Source organism: Polypterus senegalus, chromosome 5 (genome assembly GCF_016835505.1).
Source record: "Polypterus senegalus isolate Bchr_013 chromosome 5, ASM1683550v1, whole genome shotgun sequence".
Classification (NCBI taxonomy): Eukaryota; Metazoa; Chordata; class Cladistia; order Polypteriformes; family Polypteridae; genus Polypterus; species Polypterus senegalus.
In genome coordinates, this window is record NC_053158.1 from 79700411 (window position 1) to 79719396 (window position 18986).

The 18986-nt window shown below is 39.8% G+C and overlaps 1 protein-coding gene across 1 annotated transcript in view; it reads right to left on the reverse strand.

The window, feature by feature from the left end:
* Window positions 1-18986, reverse strand: part of LOC120529878 (uncharacterized protein C18orf63-like) — a 78034-nt gene that overhangs the window by 48525 nt on the left and 10523 nt on the right. The window contains exon 7 of the mRNA XM_039754096.1: window positions 4824-4900. Within this exon, the coding sequence (XP_039610030.1) occupies window positions 4824-4900 (77 nt within the window). The remainder of the gene's footprint in view (window positions 1-4823; window positions 4901-18986) is intronic.

The following is an 18986-nucleotide window of genomic DNA, read 5'->3' on the forward strand; positions in this document are numbered from 1 at the left end:
CAAAAGTTGGGCAGGTTTCATTTCGAAATTCTACGCCTAATGGTCATAACTGGAAGGTATTTTTCTCCATTAACTGTAATGGAGTTGAGCTGGAAAGCGTGGGGCGGAGTTTCGTGTGACATCATCACGCCTCCCACGTAATCACGTGAACTGACTGTCAACGCAGTGCGTAGAAAACCAGGAAGACCTCCAAAAGCGCTTAAGAAAACATGCATTATATAATTGAGAAAGCAGCGAAACAATAAGAAGCGAGCGAGTGACATATACTACCATATTCATGAGTGCTGCTACCTCGGAAAGAAAGCAAGGTGTAAACCTAAACTTTAAATTAAGTTCATAGACAGGCTACCGCTGGCGTTTCACATGCCCACAGGTAATGCGGGATACAAGTTTAATGAGAGGACGAGGATATAAACGAGAGTTTTGATCACTTTGTAACTAAGTTAAAATTGTAGGTGAAGGGGTGTGCTTATGCAAATTCGAGACTGTGTTTGTGGGGATGGACAGTTAAGGCGGGGGGGGGAGTCACGTCATCATCTCCCCTCCCACCTCATTTCGCTCTGAGCTGAGCTCCTGCTAACCGTCTTCCGAAGCAACCGTCACACTGCCACCAAATACTCACAGAAAAATCCACAAGTTAATACACACGCTGTCTCTAGAGTTTCTCACACTGAATCCTCCAGGCACTACTTACAAAAGGTCACATTGACAATCGTGTTACGCTATTTTTAAAATCTTTCCTTTTCTTAGCACAAGCACAGCTGAGAAGCTTCATGCATGTGCTCCATAACGCTAAAAATAATGCATTTAATCACACTTTGCATTACAAGCAAAGGGAGCTTTTGTCAATGCATGATTTCCTGGTACACCGATTACATTGATCAGCGCATCCCGATTCATTTTACCCTCGCACCACCTTAGTTTGAGAAGAAGTATGAAAAATATGAGGTTAACACAGAAAAACAGATCACCAATTCAAGCTTTATGAATAATCGATTCGCCATCAATAATTGTTTTGGTAAAGCCATCCTCCTTCCATTTTATAATTTTTCCGCCACTAGCCATGATTAAATGAACGGTAAAAAGTAAGAGCAAGCGAGGGTGACTTATTTAGGCAGGAATATATATGACAGCAACACTCATGACAATGTCAATCATGTTACGCTATTATTAAAATGTTTCCTTTTCTTTTCATTACTTCTTTAACACACTACTTCTCCGCTAGGGGCTGGTATTTTGCTATATATATAATATATGAATGACCTCCAAAGAGCGCTGAGACTTTTGATATCATGAACGTGTGTACAAAAGGGGTCTCCTGCCCAGCAAAAGTCGAGCAGCCAGCGCGCGTGCATAGCTGTGCCGGCCTTTGAGACGCTGACTGCGCTTCTGCCTTAAGTCAAAGTGAGCACTTTTAATTTTTTTCATCCTCCCCCTGAGCTATAGCCCAGACAAGTGCAAACACGGGACCCCTTTTCTACACCACGGCAAAATAATATTAAGGCGATTCACACTTTCTTTTGCACGTATACGATTATCAGGTCCTCAGCTCGGATTATGAACACACGATACGAGTGGAGGACTGACAGTGCCATCACAGCCGATTAATGGCGGGACGCCTCACCAGTCTACACAAGACCCACGCGACTGTCCCCAAAAGGCGATCATAACGTCAGCGAACACATCTCTCTATACTATATAAAAGGAAAGGCAACTTTCCTTTCTTTACACCTTTTTTCCTTTTATCCCAAACCAAAGCCTTTCTCTCTTAACACTGCAGAGGACACAAAACTAATTTTCTTTAATTGCCGGTAAGGCACATTACCAGAGGCACAAATTTGAACGCTCACATAGAAAATGTAATTTCTATACCACAGCCGTCGTGTAGCGCCTTTCAAAAGGGATCTACTACCGAGAGATGATCCATATACATTTTAGCTGCTGTTAGTTACTTACCTGTTGTGTTACACAGTCTTTAAAATGTAGTTTACCCAACCACTCCAGTAGTGATCAATGTACCTGTACTTCTTAAAACGTTAATGTTTTACTGTTTAATAACTTATAGACTATATTTTATTATTTTCCCTTGCACTCAGTGACCAAAGCTATACACACACATATAGACACATACATAATATACACACATATACTTGTGTGTATGTTTGTATGTATACAGTATATATATATAGTATATAGTATATAGTATATAGTATATAGTATATATAGATATAGAGATAGATATAGATAGATAGATATATAGATATATATATATATCTATCTATATATATATATATATATATATATATATATACACACACACACACACACACATATATATATAATTTGTGTGTGTAGATATGTATATAGATATGTAGATATGAAGATATGTATGTGTATATATATATATGTATATTATATATATATGTATGTACTGTATGTGTGTATGTGTGTGTGTGTATGTGTGTGTGTATATATATATATATATATATGACAGCAGCAATCCAAGCTGTGAGAAAACAGTAAAAGGAGGCGTGTCAGACGTCGTGGTACATTTTCTGATGCAGCTACTGAAAACAACTTTGAACGCTGCCACCAAATACACAAAACAATTACTTTGACAATCATGTTACATTATTTTTAAAATGTTTCCTTTTCTTTTCATAACTTCTTTAACACATGACATCGCTGCGCTGGTATTATATATATATATATATATATATATATATATCACAGCGACACTCATAACAGTGACAAAACAATTACTTTGACAATCATGTTACGTTATTTTCAATATGTTTCCTTTTCTTTCTCTTTCCTTCTTTAACACACTACTTCTCCGCTGCCAAGCGCGGGTATTTTGCTAGCTGGATAGCTGGATAGCTGGATAGATGGATAGATGGATATGAGAACAACACTCATATCAATGAAAAAACAATTACATTAAATATATATATATATATATATATATATATATATATATATATATATATATATATATATACTCACCTAAAGGATTATTAGGAACACCATACTAATACGGTGTTGGACTCCCTTTCGCCTTCAGAACTGCCTTAATTCTACGTGGCATTGATTCAACAAGGTGCTGAAAGCATTCTTTAGAAATGTTTGCCCATATTGATAGGATAGCATCTTGCAGTTGATGGAGATTTGTGGGATGCACATCCAGGGCACGAAGCTCCCATTCCACCACATCCCAAAAATGCTCTATTGGGTTGAGATCTGGTGACTGTGGGGGCCATTTTAGTACAGTGAACACATTGTCATGTTCAAGAAACCAATTTGAAATGATTCGAGCTTTGTGACATGGTGCATTATCCTGCTGGAAGTAGCTATCAGAGGATGGGTACATGGTGGTCATGAAGGGATGGACACGGTCAGAAACAATGCTCAGGTAGCCCGTGGTATTTAAACGATGCTCAATTGGCACTAAGGGGCCTAAAGTGTGCCAAGAAAACATCCCCCACACCATTACACCACCACCACCAGCCTGCACAGTGGTAACAAGGCATGATGGATCCATTTTCTCATTCTGTTTACGCCAAATTCTGACTCTACCATTTGAATGTCTCAACAGAAATCGAGACTCATCAGACCAGGCAACATTTTTCCAGTCTTCAGCTGTCTAATTTTGGTGAGCTTGTGCAAATTGTAGCCTCTTTTTCCTATTTGAAGTGGAGATGAGTGGTACCCGGTGGGGTCTTCTGCTGTTGTAGCCCATCCGCCTCAAGGTTGTGCGTGTTGTGGCTTCACAAATGCTTTGCTGCATACCTCGGTTGTAACGAGTGGTTATTTCAGTCAAAGTTGCTCTTCTATCAGCTTGAATCAGTCGGCCCATTCTCCTCTGACCTCTAGCATCAACAAGGCATTTTCCCCACAGGACTGCCGCATACTGGATGTTTTTCCCTTTTCACACCATTCTTTGTAAACCCTACAAACGGTTGTGTGTGAAAATCCCAGTAACTGAGCAGATTGTGAAATACTCAGACCGGCCCGTCTGGCACCAACAACCATGCCACGCTCAAAATTGCTTAAATCACCTTTCGTTCCCATTCTGACATTCAGTTTGGAGTTCAGGAGATTGTCTTGACCAGGACCACACCCCTAAATTCATTGAAGCAACTGCCATGCGATTGGTTGATTAGATAATTGTTTTAATGAGAAATTGAACAGGTGTTCCTAATAATCCTTTAGGTGAGTGTATATACACACACACCATATCCCTTTAACATTCCCTCACTTTACACTCTGTACTTTACCATGATATTAAGCATTGTTCGAGCTTTAAAGTCCTGCATCTTTTGTTTTGTTACATTGTATTGTTGCTCTGGTTTTGGTAATGTTATGATGTATGTTAAATGTATGTTGTTTTACCTATGCAAAACGGGCTTTAAGGAACAAAATTTGTTCAACCAGATACTATGTACAGTATGTGGATGAATGACAATAGAAGTTGACTTGATTTGAGTTGAGTTGAATCTACTTAGTTTCATGTAATTTCCACACTACAATAACATAATGAGAACATGCAAACATATCAACCATGCAGAGAGGACCCAGGACACAAACCCTGGTCAACTTACTGCAAGGCAGCAGTCCTACCACTGTGCCACCAAAGAGCTGAATTGTCTGCAATATTAGTTAAAATTCCTTATGTTCTTTCATATTATAGCAAACTGTTAAACCATGAAAAAGACAAAAATGTTTGTTGTTTGACACTGTAGATCATTATCTATGTCACAAAAATTAACAGCAATCACTTTATAGGGAAGAATATTGGCCAATACTTTAAAGAGTACACTCACCTTTGCTGGTGGCAAACGAATAGTATTAACCTCCACACTTATACAGAGCTGAGTTTCAGTAACATTCAGATCCATGCCTGTAATAGAAAAAACAATTTTAAAACATGCCAATGATTTGACCCTTCTCAAACAGACTAACATCTTTCCACGACCATGAGATGTGTTTTTCGACATGGTTGTTTAAGAAATGAGAAGCAACTCATTGCACCAGTTGGGGTTAAATAACGTGTTGCCAGCTGAAAGATAATCGCCCATGCAGTAATTATCCAATAGGAGGCTCGTACCTATTTGCTTAGTTAAATCCAGGTAGCAACTTATTTTTTGGCCAGGCAGTGTATATAGGGAATGTTAAAATAGTCTCAACCATCTGTTCATTTCTACTGTTTCTATTAATTAATTAGGGCCTTTTCCAACCATTAAAGGTCCAAAATAACATACTTTTTAAGACATAGCCACATGGGGAGATCAAATGATGCCTGTCTGAAAACTGATGCTTATGTTTTTACCTCTTCATCTATGTCTCCCAATTTGCTATTTATTCAGATAGATTTACAGTAGTCATTCAGCCAAAGGATAGGCAATTCATCTTTGTAGGTCTGACTCTTCTGCTTTTGATTCACCCAAGAAATCTTCCCAGCATGAACTACCATGTTAGTCTCAGAAGCTTTGGAAATGCTACTTAATTTGATTCTGGAAGTCACTTCACAGATGAACAATTCAAACATTAAGGTTTCCACAGAAATCAAGCAGAACCAGGAGTAATTAAAGAGAAGATTAATATAGAGGTTGCAACAGCTGCCTTGAGAAACTCCCATGTATGCCATGATAAGAATTATGTGATAAAATGAAAGTTTCAAAAAGTTTACAGTTTTACCCAATTGGAAATATACTGCTATGTCTTTAGAACGGATTGTTTACCTAAAGGGCGTACCTCAGTTCTGAAATTGAATTTGAACTGATCCAATACGTTTTGCAGTCATTTTGCCATCATCTCTCACTATGTGTTTGTTTCTGTTCACTCAACCCTACCTCTTATGCAGATGCTTTTATTTGAAACAATGTAATAACAATAATGGTCCAATCTCCATAAATCATTCCTTTGAGTCAACTAGTCTTTGAAGCAAGTTTTATATGATGGTATAATTACTTTGATCTCTATATGGAATAACAGGTTTCACCAGGCTAATACAGTGGAACCTCGGGTCACGACTGTAATTTGTTTGAAAACTCTGGTCGCAACACAATTTGGTTGTGATCCGAAGTAATTTTCCCCATAGGATTGTATGTAAATACAATTAATCCGTTCCAGACCATACAAGCTGTATGTAAATATATATATTTTTAAAGATTTTTAAGCACAAAAATAGTTAATTATACCATAGAATGCACAGTGTAATAGTAAACTAAATGTAAAAATATTGAATAACACTGAGAAAACCTTGAGCAGAGAAAACTAACATTGCAAGAGTTCATGCTACAGCCTTACGAACTGCTCTCTGTAAGCACTTTTTTTAATGAGTTTTAAGCACAGGAAAAACAATGAACATTTGAAAAGTCCGTAATTATACAAAAACTGACCAAAAACAACCAAGAAAACTAACCTTGCATGAGTCAAGTTCTGGCATGAAGGAAGTGAGGAGGAACTGGGTGGAGAGGAGATTACAGTTTTAAGGTAAAGTCTGTGACGATGCGGGTTCGTTGCATGCTCCCATCTCGCTTCCAAGAGCCCTTAAACCCATCAACACCGGTAATGTTACCGATGAGCACAATAGTGAGACACTACAATGGAGCAATCGGATGGTGCAAAAAGTGCCAAGTGCTTTTATTAAAATCAACAAAACAACAATCAAAAATAAAGTCCAAATTAAATAAAGTGCAGTGCTTTCAGAATTCTTCAATAAATAAATGATCCCATAAAAACACAAGTGGAGGTTAAAATGCAATAGAAAAAAGTCTTCATTAAATACGAGATTTAAACAATGCTCGAAGCAGTCTCTTTAAAAACAAGCCCAGTGCATTCTTTAACTGCCTTCTCTAACTGCCTTGTCGCGCCCTCTCTCTCTCTCTCGCTCGCTGCACAGGGAGAGAATGAACACGTGCAGAAAACATCAGCGCGTACGAACCAGAAGGGAAACTGGCTTGTTCATCACCCGAGGGTGTGGTCGTGAACAGATGCAAATGTTTGGCGAATTTTTTGGTCGTAACCCGATTTGTACATGGTCTGAGACGTTTGTGACCCGAGGTTGCACAGTATAATTAAGCTCCATTTTATTTCCCTCAGCATAAAGTCTCAAGTGGAATATAGCTTTGCTAAATAACACTTAGTTCTGTGCTGATTTCAATGTGGCTTTACAAGATTTCCTTTCTGTTAAATGGGACTAGGTTGCAAATAACTTCTTTTGTATGCCAACAACGTATGCAGATTCCTTCTTACTGTCTTTTGACATAAAATCACTTTAGGCATTGTTATCTCTTGGTGTTGAATATACTGTACTTCTAACAGACTAAATTGGTCATACCTTTGGGTTGTCCTTCAGCAAATGGGCTTTGGTGACCCTTGTCTCCCCTTTTGTTAGCTGTTTCTCTAGAGCTGTTAACAACTGTGATACTTTTTGAGGGATGTCATTCCAATTAAAATGCATAACTTCCATAACTTTGCTTCCCTATATGCAGACATTACTCTTTCATTTTTCAAATAATGTTCCAGCATATATACCATCAGTGTTGCACCAATCTGACAGTTTCAGCACCATTTCAGGTTACAAGATCAATTAGTCTAAGTCAGCTTTGCTCCCTCTTAATCATTTGTTGTAAAATATGGGCTTGAGATCTTAACTTGTCTATTCTGAACTATACACAGATATAAAAAATATACCTCCTTTTACTTCATGCATATAAAATGCTTTTCTTTGAATATTATGTAAGAGTCTACATTTATTCTTAAGTCTTTATTATCATTGCACATATTCAATGAAATTAAACATATACAATGAAATTGGATGCCAGCCTATCAGTGCAAAGAAAAAAGGGATTATAAAATCTATAAGTTGTGAGATATGGGGCCAATAACCCAAGGCTGCCAGGTGGAGCCATCCCTGCATCATGGTGGGGCCCCAACTTTCAGCAGGGACTCGGAAGTATGTCATAGTCACGGGGATGGAAGGACCAACGTACTTCCAGGATGAAGAAAAGAGGACTTTTTATCTAACCTGGAAGTGCTGGGGAATCATGGACTGAGGGATGAAGCACTTCCGGGTTAAGCAGTATAAAGGATTGTGGGAAACCCAGATGGGTGAGCTGAGTCGGGAGGAAGGGTGGCAACGCGTCTGGTAGAGTGGAGGAATTATTGTTTATTGTTATTGGCTATTATTGGATGAGTGTTGTGGAGTGGAGGGTGCTTTCTGCACTGTATTGTCCGAATAAATCCAAACTTTGGAATTTTACCTGGTGTCTGGAGTCAAGTCTGAGGGTTTGAGGGGACGAGAGCACCCCCTATCCAACACAGTGGCGTAGTCGGCAGGATTCTTTGGCCGTCGGTTTGGCAGAGGACCTGTTTAAAATTTTCTGTGGGACGAGAACCCCAAGAGGACATCATCTGAACACGCAGGCTAAATTGCCCGAACCCTCGTTCACCTATACCAAGTCCATCATGGGAAGAAAGAAGCAGAAGCAGAGAGGCAGCGGAGGAGATTCACTCACCATGGCCGACACCCGGGATAGGTTACAGAGCAGCTGCGCAGAGTAGGAGAGGCCTCTGGAGGAAGATAACTACACCAAGATATGTGCCGGCATGTTTAAAGAACATATATTTAAAACATCTCATTTAATACCGTACACATACCTCGGAGAAAGTCATCCGAAGGCTCTGCGGGAGGCAGAAGAATTTTTTGAAGACGGCGGTGCGCTGGCAGTCAAGCTGGTGGGGAAAATAAAGGACTTCCACAAGTCGGGTGCTGGCGTAGAACACGTGACCTGCCCAGAGGAGCTCATGGAAGGAAGTGGTCAGCACAACGCTGCAGTCGGCTTTGCCCATAAGAAGACGGACTTGGGCTTTCTGAAGGGGAAGGGGGAGGCAAGCAAAGCACCGCAAGAATGTAAGGAGGTCCAGGAAGTGGTTGGTTGATCCACCGACAAATTAATACAGGTGGATTGTAGTCAGCCAAAGATGGTGGCCCGGTTCTCAGCCACGGAAAACTCCAAATCCCAGGTACCTTTGCGGCTCCCGTCAGAGCACGTGTCTGGAATGGGCATGCTCACTGGCTCCCAGTCGGAGGGTAAGGCTAGTGTTGGATTGAGCCTACCTCCGGCTAAAAAAAAAAATAACAGTATGGAAGTGAGGGAACTCGAGAGGCTGATCGAGCCTGTGCAAAGTGTTTTTGAGGTGCTGAAGGTGGTCGAAGAGGTAATAAAGGACCTGGGAGCGACGACCGAAGCACCATTAAGGAAGTTGGAGGAGTACCTACGGCAGATCAGTCGGGAGCCTCCAATATTAAAGAATACAGCGGTACAGGTAAGAGAGCCCCATACTGTATATCATAGAGGGTTGCAGTGTGATTCGGACCCGCGATTAATCAGTAGCGGGTGCCAAGTCACTGCGAGCCCTACAGGAGAGTGTGTGACTTTAACAGAGAGGGTGGGGGAAGGGTCGATCGAGCCGGAGCAGCTGAATGGTGCTACCTCCTGGAGTGAGGCGATCCTGAAGACCCCAACCCCTATTATATCTAAATCAAAAGGGGTGCAGACAGTAAAGGGTCTCTCTCTAACACATAGAGAGACTCAAACTGTGGCAAAGTCCCAGAATAAAAAGGTGATCCCAAGTGAGAAATGGGGGTCTCCTGATAAGATAAAAAAGGGAGCTGAAAGCTCAAGGACAGCCGTGGAACCCTCCTCAGCAGAGAAAAAGGTGGAGCCAGAGTTTCCGAGGTGCTTCCAGTCTCGACGAGGAATACAAACAGGGGAGCGGCGGCTATGCTACGAGTGCTGCCGGCCGGGCCACGTTTGGCGAATTTGTCCTAGGAGAACAGGGGATCGACAGTCATATTTTTACAAGGTTCCCCTGAGGTTCTCAAAGGAGTATAATTGTCAATACCAAGGCCAGACCAATGGATCCTCTTGGAGGAAGACATTCCTCGTGGGGTTGGCCGCTTTGTACCGGGGTTCTTCACTGTGGGGGGAGTACTGTGAGATATGGCCGGCCAGTCATCCTGGCCAATAACCCCAGGCTGCCAGGTGGAGCCATCCCTGCATCAAGGAGGGGCTCCAAATTTCAGCAGGGACTCATGGGAATTGGAGTCTTCCAGTGCAACCCTGCTGGATAACATGGGGGCCACCAGGAGATGCTGCAGGGAGGCCCAGAGACATCGGTTTTCACTACAACCCGGAAGGAGGTCATAGTCACGGGGACGGAAGGACCGACGCACTTCCGGGATGAAGGGTTTTTATCTAACCTGGAAGTGCTGGGGAATCATGGACTGAGGAATGAAGCACTTCAGGGTTAAGCAATATAAAGGATTGTGGGAAACCCAGACGGGTGAGCTGAGTTGGGAGGAAGGGTGGCAACGCATCTGGGAGAGTGGAGGAATTGATTATTGTTTATTGTTATTGGTTACTATTGGATGAGTATTGTGGAGTGGAGGGTGCTTTCTGCACTGTATTGTCCGAATAAATCCAAACTTTGGACTTTTACCTGGTGTTTGGAGTCAAGTCTGAGGGTTTGAGGGGATGAGAGCTCCCCCTATCCACCACAAAGTATATACGCACCATCCCACATATACAAGACAATGTTTCACATTCTGTGAAATATTTTTGTGTATTTTATATTTTATTGTCATTTTTGATTATTATATTTTACATTTTTATGTGTTTTCTGTTATTTTCATAATTATCCCAATAACCGTGTCTCCATTCCTTATGCTTTGTGGGTGAAACCCCAAATGGTGGGGTCAGCCTGACATTTTTCCTTCAGAGCCCTCAATCTGTGGTGCGTTTCCCAAAAAGATTGATCTTAGTGAATAATGAATGAGATAATGACCAACGGAGATAAAGAATGAGTGAGTTTTACAAGTGTTTCCTTAAGCCATTCATTATTTGATATTTAACAAACAAGTTTAAAGTACTTCTTTTTTGGGCTCCTTCCCAACATTCACGTCAGACAAGTAGACTGTCAATAACAGGAACATTGATCCCACATATTTCATTTGTCAAATATATATTATACTGTCACTTTAGACATGTGCATATATACAGTAAAAAGAAAAAGTAATACAAAAATTAATAACACACAAAAGGGCACAAAATAAAGAAATTACATTTTTGACTAATTGGTAAAATTAATTTAATTTGTTATTTGAAAACTTATAAGTGGGCTCAAAAACATAATGTGGTTTCCTTGCAAAAAAACAACAATGGCGAGCAGTGGTCAGAAAAAAAGCAACACTTTATAAAAGAGGAGTTAAAACAATTCATATAGGAGGTGACAAAAAATTAAGAAATGCTGCTTTCCAAGGCTTGTGGAAGCCCACAATGACTTGTGCAGGCGTCAGAACTGCATCTTCCAGCATGAGCTCTGTAACAGTGGGTGTGCTTTCATCTGCAGCGTTCTACCTCTCCTCGGCCACAGTTTGGGGATTCAACTGTGGAATTACCAGGCATTGGCAAAAAGATGCCCAGCTGTCTTGCAGAAACCAGTCACTAGCAAACATACTGCAGAGCTATACCAGATACAGCCATCATGTACTCCCAGGCCACTTAGCCACAAGGACTATAAAATGTACCACATGGTCAATTGCATATTATCTGGACATTTAGTGCTAAAACCCTTCTATGGATAGGATTCAAGAGGATAGAAGTGTGAATGGGGATGAGCATTCCATTCAGTGCAGCCACAATGGCAGGTTCCCCTGCAATGGCATGAAAATCAATTTTAGCGTCATGCAGGGTATTTTATTATTATTATTATTATTATTATTATTATTATTATTATTATTATTATTATTATTATTATTATATACTTATTTGGCTGGAGCCTATATCCAAGGTGACTTAAATTTGCCATAAAAATTTGTTGTAATTCTTTTGTTTTCCCAATTAGATAACAGGCATGTAAAGTGACTGCATGTACACATTTAGACACAGCAGCCTTGCTGAGGCCATGTGAATCACTGATGGTTTGCAGAAATCTATCTACCAGTGGCATAGAAAGGCCACTGTCAGCAGCTGCACAGTGGGGCTGAGGTAAAAATCCCAGCTTGTTCCTCTTTCAGATTTTTCCTGTATCAAACTAAGGAGGGATATTAATTTTTTCCTTGGCAGCCAGTATTTCTCTATTAGTTGTTAATTACTATGATGGCCCAAAGAGGTTTAGGTCCATCCACCTGCAACATGGCTTCTTAAAAAATAAAAAGAGAAGAGTTGTACACTTCTCTGGACAGTTGTCATTTTCATTGCTGGTACTAAGGGCCTATTTACCTTCTGACTTTAAAGGATGTGATTGATTAAATAGAGAGTTTGATTAGTTAATTCAATTTGTACTCAAATTGTCTACAGGTATAAAAGCTACAAAGATCAATCTAATCTATAGCCTACATTATAATTTTTTATCTACAACAAATTATTAATTATTACATTAATGATTATAACTGTTATTTTTATTATTATTGTTGTTGTTCTTATAATGTTGTTCAGATAAGAGTATCAGTATGTCTTTAGTGATCAAACTAAAGCGACCTCTGTCTCTCTGTGACAGAATCACAGACAGAAGTCCAAATAAAGAACGATGTTAAAATACAGCCACACATCCACAATGTCCATTTTGCAACATGGATGTTACAGACACATTCATCCATATGTTTTGGATCTGTCTTTTATTCTCCAATCTATGGTCCAGCATCAGGTGTTTTCTTTCCTTATTATTGTCCATTCATACCTCAACTTTTCCTCATTATGCATATGTCTAATCTTTTATATTCTCCCTTTGAAAACAAAATCTTTAGTTCAGGCAACATTGCTTCTAAGCTCTTAACTACTTCTAGGTAGAAGCTTCCTAATCATTTATCTTTTCAGCATTTCTGTTTTTACTTTTAAAATCCATTCTTACTGGAGGCTTCAGCCACAAGAACTTTATATAATTTTATGGGAAAATATAACTACAGTGAACAAGAAAAAAGTAAACTCTTTTTAAATTAATTATATTCCATTAAAAAAATTGATCACAAAAATATTTTATTATAAGTAACTTTAACAATCAACCTCTGTGAAATTAAATAGCAGCACAGTAAAATCACTGCAAATAACAGTATTCTAGATACCACATAGTCTGTTCTGTTTCCCTTTGAAAAAGGGATTGGATGTGCAACAGTCCAGACACACTGAGGAGGGTTCTGAAATTTGCTTGTGGGCTAAACCAATGAATGAGGGTTCAGAATGACATTTACAAAGGTCAAATAGCATTTGTCACTCAACTAACTGGGCTTTGATTTGTTGCTAGAGTACATAATACATGGAGAAAAGTCCAGGAAAGCATAAAAATGGCAGAAATCCCTAAGAAGTTCATGGACAGCAAACTCCTTGGTTTATTGGTTTTTCTCTGGTCATTTACAGGTCAGCCCTTCCTGTTGACTTAAAAATTCATTTCACTGTTCATGTTTCTCACATAAACCCAGTCCATTCTACCTCCATTTTCCAGTCTTTTTCTCCCCTACCCACAGTTCAGGTACAAAGGGAATGGAAATTTAGGGTCAAATGTATTTTGTACCCATATCTTAGGGTACCTTTGTACAGTATCTTTTTTATTGTGGGGCTATGGCTCTGAAGAAAGTTCCTGGGTGCCTTTTTGTGATATCATTGCTCAAAGGATTTTTCAGACTATTCATTGTTGCAATCCTGGAAAGTCCGAAGCGCATATCTGCATTCCACACTTTATAAGCAGAGTTCTGCCCTGATTGTAATATACTCATTTTTTCAGTGCTTTATAAATTTTTCTATGACCTCTAATATTTTTATAGCAGTTTTGAATCATGGAGAATCCAAATATACTTTCATTGTCTCATGACATTTTGCTTACAATTTGTTGATTTTATTATTTTATTTTTAAATTTACAATGACCCCAATTTTGTTTTTTTCTTTTTCAGGTATCACTGTTTTGGTTGGGTGTATCTATGATACAATGATTGTTGTTAGGAGCATAGTCCTGGAAGTTATACCCATGACATAATCAACGGAAAAATAATTAAGGTAGCATCATATGTACTTCCTTATCCAACATTGTGGATAAATTCTCAACTCTTGTGAATGTGCTTTTAATAAAGATCATCTAATTACTGTTATCATCTGGCCTATGTTTTTCTACCTGTTTCTTGGCCACCAAAAATTATTTGAGAATGTTTTTGGAGTTTCTGAAGACAAGGAATCTAACGGATTTATTCTTTTTTCATTTCCTTGCAATTTTTACATTGATAAAAGTGATTCTCTTCTGAGCATGTAACGCTGCCTGAGGATTATTATTTGTCAAAGCAACCACAAGAAGAAACTGGAGCTGAAAGACATGGTCAGAGGTAGCAAGGGGTCTAAACCAGTGAGTTATTATATTTAAAAGAGCAATTAGGCAAGAGTCAGAAACAAAGTAAAAACCATAAAAACAATCCTGTCACTAAAATCCATAAAATCCCCAAAAAATTTTATTTATATGAAAATGCAAAAATAGCTGTATCTCCTATATAATAACTTACTTAACTATAGAATTATATTTTGATTAGAACAGGCATGAAATAAGGAACCATCTGAATTCCCATAGTGCATATGGACACCAAATTTCCATTTTCATGTTATTACTCAAATGTGTCTCACAAATTATTCTGTTATTAATTATTCAAATAATAAGCACACTGACATAAATCATCATTAACTTTCACTTTAACGGGCCAGTGAAAGTGTACATTACTTACAATACAGCTTTCTCAGTTACACGTTTTAAAAAACTTTCATTAATAAACCTTAAGAATGGATAAATAATTTCAGCTTTATATTAGGTACTGCAAAACGTTCTTCAACTAATGAATAAATGATTAGTAAAGATGTAAACTGTGAAAGTGCATAAATTCAGTCAGTGTTATTGAGCAGGTAGTCATATAAAAATAGCCACTTTAACATACTTATGAACAACATTCATGTACACAGTAGGATTTAAAAAGGCATTGTAATTAGTCAGTAAAAATTATTAACTGACCAATGATATCAGGCATTGATATATATCTGGCTGATATTTAGTCTCTACACATGCATCAGTAGCAGCTAAAACTGAAACTGATGCTGAAACAATTGTAAGCATTTATTAGGCTATTTCTCTAGCAAAAAATGGCTTCAGTTTAAAAAGTCACTCCCTTTGACTGATACTGGCAAAGGAAGTAATAAACTGATTGCTAGAATGTGCCAAACATTTCCATACACTTCGAAAATTCATTGCTCCTGGGACTGACAAAGTGATTTTTTTACAGAGAATGTAGAAAGTCATTCATTTACTTACTGTTAACACTTGAATTTTGCAACTTTTGTGTTAAAATGCTGTATGTCTTCATTTTCCTATTGTCTTTATTTCTGACAAAAAACAGCTTCAATATCTTATAGTTTTTCTATTTTTTTTTTTTTAAACACCCATTGGTGTTTCTTACTGGTCCTATGTAAGTTGTGAGAAAAGCTGTCCAACCAGTTATATGACGTCTCTCGGTTGAAGGTGTTGTGGAATATAATGCACAAATAGACAATCACACAAGTAAAAAAGAAAGCTTACACTATTCATAGCCATGCTGACATTTTTCAATGAATCAAATCATTTGGCTCAGCTAATAAGGAAAAGCTGATTCTGTTAGCTACCAATCAGCATTTTATATTCTGGACAATTATCATTTTTAATGGAAATAAAATTTTATATGAATTAGAATAGAATTAGAAAACAAACTCCACCTACATTGCTTTTACTCAATCACTCTTAACTGAGAGACTGCATCCAATTCGCCATATCTCATTCCCATCCCACTTGACGTGTTTATTCACCAAGTTCAACACATTTTAGGAATTATGCTTGTGAACATTAGTTTGCTTTCAAAAATCAAAAGAATTGCACATATTAAGTGTTTGCAGATTCATATTCAGTCATGAAGTATGTTGCTTTGGCAGTCCTGCTAACTGCATGTATGTCTCTGTGATTAGACATTTCTATTAATGCAGTACATGTCACTTTAATAGTGAGATATGCCTTGTGCTTTAAAGCACTGAAAGACTAAATAAATTTTATTTTTGTACTAACAAGTGGAACAGCTCATTTCATCGGCAGTATATATAAACCAAATTGACACTTGGTTTAAAACATGCTTCAGTTTTTATTTACTACTAGACATTAAGCCCGTTACAATAACGGGCGCTAGAACAGTAGTGCATAAACATTAGTAGGAACAGTCTATATTAAATGGCAAGGGACCTTGTATGTGGCTGTGATATGTGTCACTGTATTGTGTGCCTTTAGTTTTTTCTCTCAGTAATACTGGTTTGTATTTCCGTAAAATGCCTGTAATTTTGTCATACAGTAATACAGTGGAACCCCGGTGGAACCCCCATAGGATTGTATGTAAATACAATTAATCCGTTCCAGACCGTATGAACTGTATGTAAATATATATATTTTAAGGTTTTAAGCACAAATATAGTTAATTATACCATTGAATGCACAGCGTAATAGTAAACTAAATGTAAAAACATTGAATAACACTAAGAAAACCTTGAACAATAGAGAAAAAAGAAAAAGAGTTTGCGCTATAGCCTTACGACCCGCTCGCTAAAAGCACCTTTATTAATGAAGTGCGCCTGTGTCTGTGTGTGTGTGTCTGACTCTGTCCCGGGCCTGCGTGTGTGTGTGTGTGTGCGTGTGTGTCTGTCTCTGTCGCGGGCCTGCGTGCGTGTCTGTCTCTGTCGCAGGCCTGCGTGCGTGTGTGTGCGTGCATGTCTGTCCCCTATGTGGGCCTGCCTGTGTGTGTGAGTGTGTCTCTCGCGCGGGCGTGTGTGTGTGTGGTGTGTGTGTGTGTGTGTGTGTGTGTGTGCATGACTGCCTGGTGTGTGCGTGTCTGTCTCTTGCGCGGGCCTGCCTGCCTGCCTGCCTGCGTGCGTGTCTGTCTCTTGGGCGGGCCTGCATGTCTGTCTGTCTGTCTCTCGCGCGCACGCACCTGTGTGTGTCTCTCTCTCTCTGCACACACAGGGAATGCACAGGAAGAGACTGAACACATGCCGTGTGGCCCCGCGCATGCACTTCACCAGAAGACACACACACACGGACACCTGGACGCACACAGGGGTTTTATTAAAGAGGATAACTGCACTTAGTAGAACAGGTACTGCTATAACAGGCTATAACAACTATAACAGGCACTGCTAATGTGTGGTTTCCCCTCACATCCTCAATAAATCCTGTTCTGGATATGTGGGAGGTTCCCCCACAACCCTAAACCCTATACACCAGTTAGAAAATGTACAGATGCTTGGAAGGACATCTGTGGATGTTTAAATCACAATATGAGATAGAATACAAAGTCTCTTTTTTCTATCAGGACTGTGTAAAAGATGGTATTAAAAAGTGACTAATCACACAATAATTTAATCTCCTGTCAGAAATATGTGACACCACAAGTTACACGATTATATTACTTGTAACCGTTCACATTATTGCACTCTCCAAGCACACACAAATCTATCTCTGATCTAACTTTATAATGGGGTATGAGTGTGTTTTGCCTTTTTTTAAATAATGGCACTCATGCACTGAAATTCCACTGCCTCAAACTCAAAGTATTTTAAGTGACTTCTTTCCAACATATGTTTATACATAGCTGTAGCTGTAACATAACTAGCATTAAATTTTTGTAATTACAGTATCAACTTGGTACCAAAGTATCAGTTCTTTTGACATCCCTGTGCTTCACTGCATTTTATATTATATGTAGCTTTGATGTTTGAACCTTTATTCTTGTATTTATTATTAGCAAAATACCCACGCTTCGCAGCGGAGAAGTAGTGTGTTAAAGAAGTAATGAAAAAGAAAAGGAAACATTTTGAAAATAACGTAACATGATTGTCAATGAAATTGTTTTGTCAGTGTTATAAGTATTGCTGTCATAAATATATATATATATATATACACACACACACACACATCCACATATATATACATATCTACACACATATATACACACATACATATACATACACATACATATATGTATTGTGGAGCCGACCCGGACACAGACAGGCGGACATGTTGTTAATCACCACCACACGTATTTATTTACAATTATTATGTACAATTTACCGTCACTCAGACTCAGTCTTGTGCACAAATACCCCAACACACAGTCCTGGTCACACAAATGCCTCTTCTTCGGGCCACCTCCACACTTCTCTCGTGCCTTATCCTTCTTCCACCCGACTCCAGCCCTGAATGAAGGGAGACGGCCCCTTTTATAGACCATGGGCCCCTACAGGGTGGGACTTCCATGCCCTCAACCCGTGGCCCCTAAAGCAACCAGGATGGCGGCCCCCACGTGATCCAGGGTGGACACAGACCCACATCCGGTCCCTCACGGTGTCCCGGCCGGGTCATTGCCCCTGGCATCCCTGACAGTGCCCCACAGCCAGTGAAGACCACTCGGGAAGAGCGACATGTTCTGCGAGGGCAGCACACCCCCGAAGCGGGTCCTACTTCAGGACAGCCGGGGTCCGGTCCTGTTCTCCAAACAGGAATAGGGGCGGGGACGTGGCCTCAGCACCAGCCCTTGGTGCCCTCCTATGCCTCGCACAGGTTGCGCTCCCCCCTCTTACTGGCACCCCGGGGGCCCCTCGTTCGGCACCTGCCTTCCTCTCCAGTACCTGAATCTCTGCCCAGAGGGCACGTAGCACTTGGAACAAACGCTGCTCCGCGGGCTGAAGGCACGCCTCAAGCAGCGATAGAGCAGCCATCAAAGACAGGAAGTTATCCGACGCAGAGCCTACCTGTCTGTCAGCCTCCGACGCCGGCAACTTCCTGTGGGCCTCCTCCTCCGGCCCATTCGGGTCTCCCCCCTGCACGCGATGAACATTCCTTGGTCCCACCTCTATACAGTCATTGGCAGGCGCGCAAGACACAC